At 45.3% G+C, this 16564-nt stretch overlaps 1 protein-coding gene across 1 annotated transcript; it reads left to right on the top strand.

Moving 5' to 3' along the window:
• Positions 1 to 6388: 6388 nt before the first annotated feature.
• On the top strand, positions 6389 to 15289 carry LOC118374129 (NCK-interacting protein with SH3 domain-like). Its single transcript, XM_035760492.2, is given in 14 exon segments — positions 6389 to 6815; positions 8390 to 8502; positions 8942 to 9119; positions 9263 to 9338; positions 9504 to 9700; positions 9702 to 10052; positions 10307 to 10477; positions 10757 to 10843; positions 11046 to 11184; positions 11895 to 11975; positions 12116 to 12244; positions 12607 to 12696; positions 12858 to 13030; positions 13216 to 15289. Coding segments are annotated over 14 exon segments (2175 nt in total). The 5' UTR covers positions 6389 to 6644; the 3' UTR covers positions 13435 to 15289.
• Positions 15290 to 16564: the final 1275 nt, after the last annotated feature.

The raw sequence follows: 16564 nt of genomic DNA, 5'->3' as shown, positions 1-16564 counted from the left end.
ACATGTTAAGAAGCCACTTTGTTAAAAAGCTGTCTTCAGTCCCTTGTACAGAAGCGGGGTGAGTCTTTATCAAGCTTACCTCATCCTGCTCTTCTGAATAGATCATCGTCCCGTCCTTCGGGGCCCAGAGGAGATCCCTCCCCTAGACGCTTCGCCCTAGGCGCCGCAGCCCTGTCAGGCCGTGGCCGCCGGGACCTAGGGTGTTGTGGGGGACCCTTCGCCTGGGGTCGAGCCCCCCTTCCTTTCGTACCACCCCAGGGCTTCCGTGGCTACCATGGCCACTGCCTGGGGGGTGGTCTCTACGTTTTTCGCTACCAGCAGGTTACAGGAGGACCACAGTGCTTCCTTCAGGCACGTGAGGGTGGGCCAGAGCTTGGTGAAGGTCTTCGATGGAATGGGCCTTCGGCCCACCCCATACAGCACGAGCTGAGGTGTTAGGTCCTCCCCTGCTGGCAGACACGAGGTGATCAGGGGGCCTGCTTCCTTCCACAGGTCCCTGGCGGCTCTGCACTCCCAGAGCATGTGCCTCACCGACTCTTCTTGGCCGCAGCCTGGTCGGGGGCATGCGGATGTCCTCGCCATGCCCCGTGAGTGCATAACGGCCCTGACCGGGAGGATCTCGTGGGCGACCATCCAGGACAGGTCCCGATGCCGATTCAGGAGAGCAGGATGGGCCACGTTGCGCCAAACCGTTGTGGGCTCACCTATAGCGAGCCCGCGCACTGGACATACTGGTTCCTGCTCCTGCACAAGAGAGAGAAGAGAGCGGTGTTTTGTTAATACAGTGACTGTTTCTTTTTCCAGTTTAAAATCTCTTAAAAAATTCTGGAGCTGGACGTATGGCCCCAAAAGTCAGCTGTCGTAGTCCCCAAAAACCCAGTCTCTGTCTTACAGTCCCCAGGATTCCACTCCAGTTACCGCTCCCTCCTCCCCCCTGGTCAAACTTTACCCCCAGTACCCTTATGTCCGACCGTTTAACTGTCAGAGGTAATCTGGTCAAGTCTGGGTCTGCCCACGGTCCGAAGAATTGGGCCTCTGTCTTGTCTCTGTTCAGTCTCGCCCCAGAGGCTCGTCCGTACCAGTCAGTCCTATCCAGAGTCCTGTCGACGGATAAAAGGTTGGTACATAAAATGTTGACGTCATCCATGTAAAAGACGCACTTGGCAGTCATCCCCCCACTCCCCGGGATACCCACCCCACTGATCCCTTGGTCCCTTCTCAAGACCTGTGCCAGTGGTTCAATACAGGCCACGAACAGAAGAGGAGATAACGGACAGCCCTGACGGACGCCGCAGTGTACTCCCACTGCTTTTGACAGATGCCCATTTACAAGGATTTTGCTGGTGATGTCCCCGTACAGCAGTCCCACCCAAGCTAAGAACCTGTCCGGGAAACCCATTTTTTGCAGTGTCTTAAAGAGGTACTGTTGCGAGACTCGATCAAAGGCTTTTTCAAAATCTAAATTTAAGACTACAAGCCGAAATGTTTCTGTCTCTCGCATAACAGATGGCATCTCGGATCAGTATCAGGCTGTCCGTGATCTTCCTTCCGGGCACGGCACAGGTTTGGTCCGGGTGGATCACCTCCCCTAAAACAGAAGACATTCTGAGTGTTAAAACCTTGGTAAAAAGTTTACAATCAAAGTTTAAAAGGGTTATCGGTCTCCAGTTCTTCAGGTCCGTCCTGTCGTTTTTCTTATATAAAAGAGTCACAATCCCCACTCTAAAACTGTCAGGTAGTCTGTCAAGATGTTCAAAATCGGTAAAAACAGTCAGAAGTTTGTCGGCTAAAACATCCCAAAAGGTCAAATAAAACTCCAAAGGGAGACCGTCCTCCCCCGGTGATTTACCCCTCTTAAAATGTTTCAGTCCTTGTTCGATTTCGGTCCTCGTCAGGTCTTTTGTCAGGTCGTCTGTATTGGGTAGGGTCTTGTCGATGTATGTTAAAAGGTCCCCCATTGTTTCTTCGCACACATCTTTTACCCCAAACAGTTCCCCATAAAAATCCTCAACTACTTCTTTTATTCCTTCTGTATCTGTTTTTAAAACCCCATCTTTATTTTTTAAACAAGTCATTAACCTACCCTTACTAACTATTTTATTTAAAAAGTACCTTGTGCACTTCTCCCCCTCTTCTAATTCCCTTTCCTTGCTTCTTAAAATAACCCCCTTGCTTCTCTGTTCTGCTAAAAGTGCCATTTCCTTTTTTACTTCTTTAATTTCTTGGTTAAAATCAAGGCCCTGTTGGCATGGGTTAAAATACCTTTCCAGTCGCTTTTGCAGTCCCACCATGCGTCTATCTTTTTCTTTGCTTTTTTTCTTTCCTATCTCTCTAAAGAAGGTCCTCGTCCTTCCCTTCACCATTTCCCACCACTGTGCTCGCGTGTCAAAGAAGTCCTGTAGCGTCTGCCACTGGCTGAACTTGTGGTCCTTCTGTAGCTCAGTTGGTAGAGCATGGCGCTTGTAACGCCAGGGTAGTGGGTTCGATTCCCGGGACCACCCATACGTAGAATGTATGCACACATGACTGTAAGTCGCTTTGGATAAAAGCGTCTGCCAAATGGCATATATTATTATTATATTAACTGCTCTCTGTACTGACTAACTATTCTATTATCTTCTAAAAGGGAGCAGTTCAATTTCCAGGACCCTCTTCCCACAGTCACACCCAAAGATAGTGACAGGGTGCACGTCAGCATTGCGTGATCTGAGAAGAAAGCAGGGGTTATTCTAGCATCAGTTGGGGGACAGTCCCGAGTAAACAGATAATCAATGCGAGAGGCTCTGGTGCCATCACCACTGGTCCAGGTGAAGCCCTCCTCTCTTGGATGCAGGGTTTTAAAACAGTCAGTCAGTTTAAAATCCCTGCACAGCCCTTGCAATAAAACACTTGACCTGTCTACCTTAAAATCCCCTCCTGCCCCTCTCCTGTCTGCTCTACTTAAAACACAGTTAAAATCCCCACCCACCACTAGAGGATCCCTCCCTAGCATGTGGGAATGCAGGTCCTCTAAAAGTGTGCACCGGTCATGTTTATCATTAAAACCATACACATTTAGCACGTTAAAATCCCTCCCCATAAAAGTACAATTGGCTAAAAGAGCACGCCCACCTACCACCACCGTGCTCCCCTTCACCACCACCTGTGGGGTCTTGATTAAAATAGCAACACCGTCGTTCTTGTTAAAATTGGAACCACTCCAAATGGAGGGCCCGTGCTGCCACTTATCCTCCCATTTCCTGTAAGAGGATAAAAAGGGTAGACCACACTCCTGTAGTAAAAACACATCAGAGTTAAACCTTTCTAAAAAGGATAAAACCGACTGTGCTCTTGTTGCTGTTCTTACACTCCTCACATTTATTGTGGTGATTTTAAAAGCCATAAAAGGGGTGAGTAAAAACAGTGATAAAAGAAAAGGCATTGAACAGTTAAAAGGGGGTTAGTTCTCAGGGACTTTCTCTCTCTCCCTCTGGGGTAAAGGGGTTTGGAAGGGAGAGGAGGTTAAAACAGGACTTAAAAAGGAGACTTGATTGGGGGAGTTGGAGGGGAAGGTTCTGGGTTCTTCCTCCCCCTGGGAGCTCTCCCACTCCACCTTTCCCTTTTTCTCCTCACCCTGTTCGGGGTCAGAGAGCTCCTCAACATTTCTTTTACGTGGGGGGAGGTGAACCTCCAGAATCTTCCCCTCCTCCCCCGTACCTTCTGACACCGTCTCCATGGTGCTTTCCGACACCGACCCTATAATATCTGACCCACTTGGGGAGCTTTCGCTGAACATCTCTCCGGAGCCGTCTTTCTCGGCCCTTTCTCCTTCAGGGGTCATATTAGTCTGGGGCAGGGGGATTGGGGTGGGGAGGGTTTTGTCCTGTCCTCCCGCTTCTTCCACCACTACACCTTCCGCGCCCTCCACTACAGCCACCACCACCGGCTCCACAACTGTCTCCTCCACCACCACTACCGGCTCCACTACTGCCTCCTCCTCCACCACCACCTCGGCAACTGCCGTTCCAGCCCTCTGGCGCTCGAAAGCCCGGTCCGCGGCCGCCCACTCCCTCCTTCCAGCCTTGGCCCTGTTGGCCCAGGAGGAGGGGCAGTCGCGGATGAGGTGGGACCGCTCGCCACAGAGGTTGCACGACCTTCCGCGCTGACTCTGGTCTTGATTTGCGCTCAAGCCAACAGCTCGCAGATACATTGTGGGTAGGATATTCGACTCTATATGTTGACCTTATTATGGATATGAACAATAATATTTGTATTTGTCAAACGGCAGTAAAGCATCGATCATCATGTCACCAGAAGAAGACCCTCGATATATTGGAAAGGAGTATCAAGCTCATTGGGTGCACTTTCAAGACCTTGTGAAACTCTTCATAATTTACTTAATCTGTTGCCTCATAAACTGCGTAAATTTCCCGAGTCATAGTGGGTGGACCACACCGAATCGCGTGACTCCCAAATTTGCTTCGATATTATGGTTATTATATCAATATTTGCGCATAAAGGCATATCCACCGCCATTTCTCGCATAATACATTTTACAGACAAAAAAATATCTCACCATGTCCGATGAACTAATTATCTTTTGGCATTTATACAATTGTACCGAAACTTTCTGTTTTTATCAAAGCTGTCCTGATTTTCTAAAACAGTATAACTTTTACTGGCATCAAACTGTGGATGGAAACGTGGTTAAGGCAGAATTTTGGGGGATGATCATTTACAAGTGGTAAAATTAAGCAGTTAGGCCGGAGGATGTGTGGTATAAATTAAATCAAATCAAATTTTATTTGTCACATACACATGGTTAGCAGATGTTAATGTGAGTGTAGCGAAATGCTTGTGCTTCTAGTTCCGACAATGCAGTAATAACCAACAAGTAATCTAGCTAACAACTCCAAAACTACTACCTTATAGACACAAGTGTAAGGGGATAAAGAATATGTACATAAAGATATATGAATGACTGATGGTACAGAGCGGCATAGGCAAGATACAGTAGATGGTATTGAGTGCAGTATATATATATGAGATGAGTATGTAAACAAAGTGGCATAGTTAAAGTGGCTAGTGATACATGTATTACATATTGCAATATACAATAAAGGAAGTTCTTAAGCACCACACAACGCGGAGTGCCTGCATCCAGCCCTAAAATGCTCTACATGGTCAACCCGGCTTCTGCATTAGCCATGCAGCATTTACAGTGATATGGCCTCTGTGAATGTATTGTAGTGTTTTAAAATAGTTAAAACTGCCTTAATTTTGCTGGACCCCATGAAGAGTAGCTGCTGCCAAGGCAATGGGGACAAATAAAAAATACAAATACCTACTTTCAACCAATCATGTCAATGAGGAGCTGTATGAAGCCCTCCACAGGCAGTTAGGAAAGCTAAGGCTAGCTTTTTCAAACAAAAATTCTGTAGTACAAACTCAAAAAGTTCTGGGACACTGTAAAGTCCATGGAGAATAAGAGCACCTCCTCCCAGCTGCCCACTGCTCTGAGGCTAGGAAACACTGTTACCACCGATAAATCCACTGTAATTGAGAATTTCATTAAGCACGGCTGGCCATGCTTTCCACCTGGCTACCCCTACCCCGGTCAACTGCCAGTAACCCTCAACAGCAACCCGCCAAAGCCCCCACCATTTCTCCTTCACCCAAATCCAGACAAATCGGATGCAGTCTATCACAGTGCCATCCGTTTTGTCACCAAAGCCTCATACACTACCCACCACTGCGACCTGTACGCTCTCGTTGGTTGGCCCTCGCTTCATACTCATCACCAAACCCACTGGCTACAGGTTATCTACAAGTCTCTGCTAGCTAAAGCCCCGCCTTGTCTCAGCTCACTGGTCACCATAGCAGCACCCACTCGTAGCACGCGCTCCAGCAGGTATATCTCACTGGTCACCCCCAAAGCCAATTCCTCCTTTGGTCGCCTTTCCTCCAGTTCTCTGCTGCCAATGACTGGAACGAACTGCAAAAATCACTGAAGCTGGAGACTCATATCTCTCTCACTAGCTTTAAGCACCAGCTGTCAGAGCAGCTCATAGATCACAGCACCTGTACATAGCCCATCGGTAAACAGCCCATCCACACCATCCAACCATTTTCGGATCAAGCATACATTGGCTCATAGCTGTGGTATATTGGTCATATATCACAAACCCGCAATACATAATAAACACATTTAAAAAAGTATATATTTACATTAATCTAGCAATAGTTTCCAATATGGACATAATTATGGCCCCATATCTGATACACATGTGAAGCAAGCTTGCATTAACAGTTGTCTATATATATTGGATTTATATTGCAAACAAAAATGCAAGTATAAAGATTGGACAACAACAAGCCTCCTCCGTCAGCTCTGTCATTGATTATTTTGCCTGAATACCAAAGGGCCGTGCCCGACAGTGTGTTGTTCTGCGTGCGTGCGCCCTCTACTGTGGGATAAGCGAGAGTCGCAAGTTGTAGTACATTGTAAATTGAAAGCAGGAGAATCATTCGCCCATGTCGTAAATATACATTACAAATTATCTTCGACTGAGTACATGTAATAATTAGCTAATTGTGTGTCTGCTGAAACAGGTATATATGTGTTTTTGAAGAATTACAAGGGATTTAGAGCAGAAGAAATAGCTATGTATCGGTCTCTGTATGCCTTCCGATCTGCGGAGCCCAACTCGCTCCACTTCGGGTCCGGCGAGAGCTTTCTGATCCTGGAACGCAGCAACAAACACTGGTGGCTCGGCTCACGCTGCAGTTCGGGCGAGACAGGCTACGTTCCCGCGTCTTACATCGAAAGGATTCAGGTATGTTTAACCATGGTTTCTTAACTTTCTTGATTAGTGAAAGTGGAACGTGGATTTTGACAAGTATTCCATGCTAGCTTGTTAGCATGATAAAAGAGAGTGGACCAGTCAGTCTAAGAATTGAACGATCGGGAGAGGTTCAATTGCTGCGTTGCATTCCAATAGACCTGACTTCAGCTACTTTTGTGACTTTCTTTCACGTGACAGTCCTACGTGAACTGGAGACATGCTCTGCTGCATTGCCTGTCTTTTGCTCATTTGTTTCTATAGGCTTTTAGCTGCATATTAAAAGTATTTTCCATATTCATCACGACACTTATATGTGGACGTTTACATGCAAACTAAAATATTTTTTCAGAATAAACCCAAATGGTGTAATGAGAGCGGGTCAGAGAGTCATGCCAAATTCGCAATGCCAGCTGGGTCTGTACCGCAGGGGTAGTTGGGACATAAGCCAAAATGCATGAAAAATGTTGCGACGCATCTGTTATTTGTGTCACGTCTAAAATCTCGTGACCGATGATGAGATTAGAGAAAATACAATACGCACATAGGATACATTGCTTTTAATCACATAACACCAATAAAAACTGCAATCTAATGTTTCACGTTTTCTATGGGGAGAGTTCAGTTAGAAGAGCTATGCATAGTTTGTGACATCTCAGGCCTTTCAGATTAATGCCAGCATCCCATATTTCATACAGCTACACAGCTGGATGCTCCAATGCACTCTTATTTTAGTCAATGAGTTCACAGTGTGAACTGCATGAGTGTGTTTTGCTGACTTGGTGAAGTGAAACCACGCTCTGGATATTCAGTCATTGTGGATTCCAGGCTATCTCTGACTGTACAGCAGGATTTTCTGTCTGACTGTCCCTGCCTGGGCCTTGTAGGTGAGGTCAGGCTAGGTTTTTGTCTGTATCTGGACTGCGTTGGTTGGCGTGTTACTGTTCAGAGGGTTTGATTTTGGGTTAGATAACTGTGCTGTCCTAGATTTTTTCTGACTGGAGTCCCATTTTGCCCTCTAGACAAATGTTATTTTTTTTGTTGACTTGTTTCGTAATAATTAATGCTGATGTTGAATATTTAACTCTCTCTCTCTGCCCTTCTCTCTCCTCTTTCTCTCTCTCTGCCCTTCTCTCTCCTCTTTCTCTCTCTCTGCCCTTCTCTCTCCTCTTTCTCTCTCTCTGCCCTTCTCTCTCCTCTTTCTCTCTCTCTCTGCCCTTCTCTCTCCTCTTTCTCTCTCTCTCTGCCCTTCTCTCTCCTTTCTCTCTCTCTCTGCCCTTCTCTCTCCTCTCTCTCTCTCTCTGCCCTTCTCTCCCCTCTTTCTCTCTCTCTCTCCTCTCCCTCTCTCTCCTTCTTCTCCTCTTTCTCTCTCTCTGCCCTTCTCTCTCCTCTTTCTCTCTCTCTGCCCCTCTCTGCCCTTCTCTCTGCCCTTCTCTCTCCTCTCTCTCTCTCTGCCCTTCTCTCTCCTCTTTCTCTCTCTCTCTGCCCTTCTCTCTCCTCTTTCTCTCTCTCTCTGCCCTTCTCTCTCCTCTTTCTCTCTCTCTGCTGTCCTTTTCTCTGTGCCCCAGGCTCCAGAGCAGGATGAGGTTTTACAGTCTATCGACAGGGCCATCGAAGGGATCCATAACTTGGCCATGAAGAACGGGGGCAAATACAACCTGGAGCAGCGAGACATGCTACAGTGAGTGCAACATTAACACACAGACACACTGATGTATAGAATCCTCACGCTACAGTTCCCTGATTGGTGCTGATTCCTCATCATCATAGGGTGGCAAGTAGCCTATAGGTTAGAGCGAAAGGTTGCTGGTTTGAATACCAGAGCCGGCAAGGTGAAAAATGTGCCGATGTGCCCTTGAGCAAGTCACGTAACCCTAATTTGCTCCAGGGGTGCCGTGAATACTATGGCTGACCCTGTAAAACAACATATTTCACAGCACCTAACCGGTGTATGTCACAATAAATACAAATAAATCTGCATTGTTTCTCTCTGATCAGTTATCTTCATAGGCTGCATCTGAAATGACCCCCTATTAATTACATAGGCTAGTACACTACTTTAGTAGGAATACATTACATTTCAGACATAGCCATTGACTCTCTCTTTGCATCTGGAACAGGAAGTTGATCCATCACAGGAAGGAGACCCTGTCAAGGCGAAGTCCAACTACATCCAGTCCTATGCAGGGCCTGTCCTCCTCTACCAGCGAACTGTCCCTCAGCCACACCCCTCAACCACCCAATGGGATCAACCGCACAATGTCAGAGAGTACCGACAATGTGCAGGGGCTTTACCAGGTCTTGGATAGAGACTTGCATTCATTCACACCAAAAGAAGAATGCATGATAGTCCATTTCATGATAGTCCATTTTTTTTGAGGAGGCTGAGACATATAACTGATATCCTGATACTTACTCTGATTTACTGTTATGTCTTGCAGGTGCCTCCTCAGCCCCGTCGTGCAGCACCCATAACTCCGCCTCCTCCTGAGAAACTAAGAGCCAGCCGACACCCAGGTGACTGTCTCATCGTCACCATGGAGACACAGCTACTCCTCTTCTCTCCACACACATCTTCTTTCCACTCACAGACACCCACACACACTACTCATGTCATCTACTGTAACTTCTACTCTATTCTCTCTCGCTCCTCCTTATTCTTTCTCATTCTCTCTGTCTCAGCAGAGTCATCCATTCCTCCTCTTACTGGCCCCGCCCCTGCAGCAGGGACTGGCCTGTCCCCCTCTGTCAGCTCTGCCTCCCTGGACTCTGGTTCCTCCCACTCTGTGGTGTCCTCTGATGTCAGCCTTCCAAGCGTTGCCAGCACCCCGCCCCCAGTGCCAAGCCGTGTGAAGCCCCCACCCCCCTCCAGACGACTTACCTCCCTCTGACCCCTCTCCCCAGCCAGATCCCTCAAAGAAGGGCCCCGCACCCCAACCTCAACCTCAGCCCACTCACTCACCACAGCCCAACACTGAGGACCAATCAGAAACCGACTGGCCTCTTGCCCCGCCCTCTGTCGCTGAAAGCCCCCCCGGCAGCCCCACTCACTCAGAGCCTGTGCCCGGGACAACCGGGGCGGAGCTTATCGAGCTGGTGAGGAGGAACACGGGCCTGAGTTACGATCTGTCTCGGGTAGCGGTGGGTGTGGTCGTGGGTCACCTGCAAACTACCTTACCTCAAGCCTCATCTGCCTTAGAGAAAGTCCTCCTCTCATTGGTAGAGAGCAAGGTCAGTTACATAATTGTCTAGTTGCAGAATGTCAACTTACTTGCTCCAATACACAGTATTTCATGGTATAACCTCAACCTTTAGAAAGTTAAGCTGTTATACGTGCACATTATACTTGTACATAACAGGAAAGTCTGCAAATTCAAATGCTCTTTATACCAATTATAACAGTGACAATGGTTCGATCCGATGTGGATCTTCGTCAGGTCGAACTGATTCCACGTGCACATATCAACCCAGACTTCTCCCTGTAGGATCAGAGTTCGGCGTTGCCACAGGGACAAGTGTGTCACGATGAACAGCGCCTGGAGGTCATCTTAGGCGACCTTTCCCGTCACTTTGACGACTCTCAACAGCGCAGCTGGGCCCTTCACGAAGACCACTCTCTCATTGCATGTTACCTGGAGGAGCTGCTGAAGATACTGGTGAGATATGTGCACTCAGGGAAAGTTGACTCAGGACTGACACCTGGGTTGAAATCAGTAGATGCCAAACGGAAGACAACGGACTGAAATTGGGAGGGACTGCCTGAATGTGTCCAATAAGAAACGCTTGTCTTTGTTTTCCGTTGCAAAATGTTTTGCTATGGTGTGCACTAATGAATACGACCCTGGACAAAGCGATTCCTCGATAGATGTGATAGTATTACCACTGAGACCTTTGGTAACTGTTGAATCTAAGGAATATGGTGTTTGTGTCCCCAGACGGATGCAGATCCAGAGGTGTGTAAGAAGATGTGCAGGGCCAACCACTCAGAGCCAGTGCTGTCACTAGTGACCTATTACCAGATGGTAAGATATTCTACATGTCACTCACTACCAGACCCTATGTTACCCTGTCAGCCTGTTTCCCACCCAAGAGATCCACAATGTAAACAATATTTTATCATTGCATTATTTTTTAAACGTGTTGTTTGTGGTATGAATCAACTTATGTTTCACCAGCATGTTGTAAATGCATAGTAACAGTGTTACTTCATGTGTCACTGTGCAGGAACACCGAGTGTCTCTACGCCTGCTGTTGCTCAAGGTGTTTGGGGCGATGTGTAGCCTGGACTCTGCCCTCATCTCCACCCTCCTCAACTCCATCCTGCCCATGGAGCTGGCCAGAGACCTGCAGACAGACACACAGGGTGAGAAGGCATCCTCTATCACTTCCTTTTCTCTCTCTCTTTCTCTCTCAATTCAATTTCAATTTAAGGGCCTTCATTGGCATGGGAAACATGTTTACATTGCCAAAGCAAGTTAAATAGAGAATAAACAAAAGTTAAATAAACAATAAAAAATGAACAATCAACATTACACGCACAACTTCCAAAAGAATAAAGACATTTAAAATGTCATATTATGTCTATATACAGTGTTGTAATGATGTGCAAATAGTTAAAGTATAAAAGGGAAAATAAATAAACATAAATATAAGTTGTATTTACGATGGTGTTTGTTCTTCACTGGTTGCCCTTTTCTTGTGGCAACAGGTCACAAATCTTTCTGCTGTGATGGCACACTGTGGTATCTCACCCAATACATACGGAAGTTTATCAAAATTGAATTTGGTTTTTGAATTCTTTGGAGGTTTGTGTAATCTGAGGGAAATATGTGTCTCTAATATGGTCATACATTTGGCAGGAGGTTAGGAAGTGCAGCTCAGTTTCCACCTCAGCCTATGTGCACACTGCACACAAAATATCTTCCCTTGAGCATCTCTCTCCTTTTCTCTCTCTCTGTGACCTCTGTTTCCTTCCTCATGTCTTTCTGTTTCAGTCTCTTTTATTTAGCATCTCTGTGCCCCTCTATATCTCTTTCATGAATGTTTGGGTGTCTGTGTTTTATCTCTCCCCAGAACATCAGAAGATGTGCTACACAGCCTTGGTCCTGACTATGATCTTCTCTATGGGGGAGCAGGTGCCCTATCACCACTATGGTATGAACAATATTAAATAGGACCACTATGTTGCTTTAGAATACTTACAAACTGCCATCACATTATCGATCAATATGTTCAAACTCAAAGCTGAAAATGTATCTGTCTCTCTCTCTCGCTGTCTATCTCTCCCTCCACAGAGCACTTAAACGCTAGTTTTGTTCAGTTCCTGCTAGATGTGGTTGAGGACGGTCTTCCCTCTGACCCCACAGAGCAGCTCTCTGACCTCTGTGTCAATCTCATCCTGGCCTTTAACCTGCACCTCATAGGTGAGAGGACACAGGCTTTAGACAGAACATACACCTTTTATTTGAACAGTTGTCTTCACCACTTTTAAAGGGGTACTTCACCACTCTTTAACTTCATATTCATAGTCTGTAGCTCCATACCAGTTCAATGTGAAAACAGTGGTTTTCTGTGTCCTATAATTAATCAATATGAGGTTAAAAAGTGGTGAAAGGGAATGTTCCCTATTGACTGCCTTTATGTATTATGGCAAAGGGGACCCAAGAACACTTGGGTCCCCTTTGAGTGTTTTAAATTACTTGCTCTTTGTGTGTTTTACCAGTGAGGTGTGGTATTTGTGCTAATACTGTTGTTTCAATGTGTGTATGTTCTTTCTTGGTCTCAGTGCCCAGCAGCAACGTGATAATGCAGACTGTAGTCAAGAAGAACGTGAAGATCTTCTCTGAGAAAATAGTGCTTCTACTAAACAGAGGAGGTGAGACACACACCTTTGTTTACATCGACGATATTCGATACGATACAGTGGGAATCCATTCCAAGTTCTTTGCCGTTTGTCGGTTTCTTCTTTCTATGCTTCTTTTTTCACTTTTCTCTCTGTCTACACCTTCTTACTTGTTATTTCTCTCCTCTCTCCAGATGACCCTGTGTGTGTCTTTAAACATGCTCCCCCTGCCCCACACTCAGTACTTAAGTTCCTGCAGGATGTCTTTGCCAGCCGAGACTCTTCAGACATCTTCTACCGCACGGACATGATGGTGATGATAGACATCGCTGTTCGATGCATCTCTGACCTCTCACCTGGGGACAAGGTGAGACTGACATGCACGTGCACACACCACACTTCCCATTGGCCAGCCAGCCTGGGACTTAAGCATGGCTGAGTCTTATGTTTAGCCTGATAAATGCATCCTCAAAAGGAAAGTGAATGTGAACTGTATAATGATTGTGCGTGCTAATGGGTTCACATTCACGCTCTCTCTCTTATTCCCCCCAGTTGAGGATGGAGTACCTCTCCCTCATGCACTCCATCATACGCTCCACAGACTACCTGGAGCACCTGCACCGCCTCTCCGACCTGCAGGGCGCACTGCAAAGGATTCTGAGAGAGGAGGATAACTCAGGAGCGGACGAGGGCGGGGCCACAGCTAAACAGATGGATAAGCTAATAGTGCAGGAGATGTACAAGGAATTCCCTCAGATCAGCGAGAGCTAGGAGGACTGAATATGACAGTGGTGATGTGCACTCATCCAGTAGTCTGCTCCTTGATACTGAGGGATGGTACTGAGGAACTTCCTAGGATTAAGAAAGGACTGTAGACCGCTACTTAGTTTCTGAGATAACATACTGTTACAATTGACTTGAACCATCCATCATAAGGGCTAAAGCCCTTATGATGTAATCCCTTGTACTGAGGGGCCAGACTACAGTGTTTTATGTAGGGCCTTGTAACCCTGGTACTAGTGTACTGTATTCTGTAGAACAGTGGTTCTCAATCTTGGTCCGGGGACCCAAAGGGGTGCACTTTTTAGATTTTGCCTTAGTACTACACAGCTGATTCAAATGATCAGCTCATCATCAAGGTTTGATGATTTGAATCAGGTGTTGGTTCCCAGGACCAAGATTGAGAACCACTGCTGTAGACCACTTCTTTATCACTCATTCTTATTCCTCATCACATGGCATGGACTCACAGTATGTTCAATGAAATGAAAAGACAAATGAGCTAATACACTGATAACAAAACATTCTGGGCCGGTTTCCTGAACACAGATTAAGCCTAGTTCTCTAAACTAAAAAGCATGCTCAGTTGAGAATCTCCATTGACTATGCTTAATCTGTGTCTGGAAAACAAGCCCTCTCTCAACAAGACATTCTAGGCTTTGAGGTTACTTTTAAAACTCACAATTTATTGCAATGGCAATGCTGCTATGTGGTGAACCTCACTTAATATCTATGGCTGTGATTGTCTGACTGAGCACTGCTTGTTACCTTGCTTTCTGCCCTACACTTTATCTATAGTAACCTCCTCTCTAGGCATGGCTAACCTATGACATGCCCTAAATTCTTCCCAACAAGGCCGCTCCTACTCTGCTCTGCTGCTTGTGCTGTAGATGGAACGTAACAGCACTGTAATAACAAGGCTGTACCAAGTAACAACAAGCTGTAACACGTTGCTTCAACATACTAAGCCTTGCCTAACTTCCTATATGGTTATGGCTCTGTGAAAGGGAATGGTGTTTCCACTGGTAATTATTTATTAGTATGAAATAATAAGGGATTGATATGTTTCGATTGTTCAGTATTACTTTAACTGCAGTCTGGGGTTAACTAAGTGACTTGTCACCAAATGCGATTGATTGCTTTTCCTTGAACATTTTGGCACGAAATCTCTCTGTTATCAGTCCCATCCTTAAGATGGCACTCCACTCTGCCCCCTACTATATAATTCAACCCCTTACTATAGTACCCCTGAGAATCACTGTACAAGACACAAAGGACATCTTAGTTTCCACCCATTTTGCAGGACACACACATCCAGTTTTTTTTCACATTGCAAGTCTCACTCTCTTAATGACTTCTCTAAGTCACTGTCTCCCACTCTATCAAAGCTTCCCACCCATACTGTTCTCCCTTGTATCATAGGTTATTTTTACTCAGCTCTGTTAGAGCTAATAGTGGAAGCGTTTCTGTGGCAAAATGTTCTAGTGACCATCGTGATACACATATACTGTACCCTTTAGCACACTTAGTGTTTACATATTTAAACATGGCATATACTAGAGTGTACTCTGTGATATGTGTTTTTATTATCCTGTGTTCATGCATAAAGCTATGCATGTGTCTGTGTCTATGTATATTTTTGTAAGTGTGTGAGAAGGTGTATGTGTATGGTTTCCTGTTGTTTAATCATTGTCCTTTGGACTTATTTTGTCCCTTAAAGCCCCCACTGTGTTATAGTAATAAAATCAATTTATCTATTTTCCCAATTAAATATATTTGAAATGGTTGTAAGAAAGTGTATTTTCTTAATGTTTATAATCTACTAATAAACAAACATCTCAATTAATGGTGGTCCAGTTTTGTGTGTGTGTATGTGTGCTGTACTTGTTTTGAATTGAAATAATATTTGTTTTATGGAGGGGCATCCTTCGCAATACCCAGTATTTTAATTTGAAATAGTATTTGTAGAAGTATGTCGAAGAATTGCATTACAATTATTCCTGTAGTGTATGTTTACAAATAATATGGAGAGTTTATGGTATAACTCTAAATTTAAGAGGGACCAAAGCAAACGTGTAACCCTTTCTCGGTCCGAAAATATATCGACCTCTCATTTGAACCGATAGTGGTGACACGGATCGGTTAGCTAGCTCGTTATTTCCCCCAAATAGCTGCTGGTCGTAAAGACGCAACATTTTGTGTTTATTTGCTTGTTAGCTAACTGTCTTGTCTTGAACAGAAACCATGTCTAAATAGCAGGCGATAAACCCAGGGAATAACATCTTCGCTGGGGGCTTTGGTGGTGTCTGCTTGGTCTTCGATAGATAAGTTAATAACAAAGTAGCTAACGTTAGCTGCTAATATCTTGCCTCGCGAACATAACTTTCAGTGGTCTCTGCTGCAGGTAGTATTCATAGCAAAGTAATCCATACAAATGTATCTTTAGAGATCTATAATTGGTTACTGGATGTTAGTGTCCTTGTTCTTTAAATTTCATAGAACTCATGACAGGGACTGTCAGTTTACACAATGAGCGCTTCACTGAGCTGTAGTATTGTGCAGTTTGCGAACGAGTCATGATTCGTTTTTTCCGAGTGACTCCTTCATTTTAGTCGTAAATTTGACCTGCTGGCCAACCTGGTGTCAGAGGATTTCGTATGTTATGTATTAATTTGTGGGTGTGCATCACACACTTCGTATGGTATGTTAAAAGAATGACAATTACAAATGTACAAAATATGTTACGAATTTGCAAAATGCATGATATTAGCTGACTGGTGTTAGCTAGGCTATGGGGTTAGGGTTTAGGAGTTTATTTTTATTTTTTTATTTTACCTTTATTTAACCAGGCAAGTCAGTTAAGAACATATTCTTATTTTCAATGACGGCCTGGGAACAGTGGCCTGTTCAGGGGCAGAACGACAGATTTGTACCTTGTCAGCTAGGGTGTTTTGAACTCGCAACCTTCCGGTTACTAGTCCAACGCTCTAACCCAGGGGTGTCAAACTCATTTCGCATCGTGGGCCACATACGGCCTAGGGAGATGTCAAGTGGGCCGGACCATTAAAATTATACCATACTCTGCTATAAATAACCAAAATATCATGTCTTTCCTTTGTTT

This window comes from Oncorhynchus keta, chromosome 21 (genome assembly GCF_023373465.1).
Source record: "Oncorhynchus keta strain PuntledgeMale-10-30-2019 chromosome 21, Oket_V2, whole genome shotgun sequence".
NCBI lineage: Eukaryota > Metazoa > Chordata > Actinopteri > Salmoniformes > Salmonidae > Oncorhynchus > Oncorhynchus keta.
The sequence above is the reverse complement of the archived record's forward strand: the minus strand, read 5'-3'. Positions and strand labels throughout refer to the sequence as shown.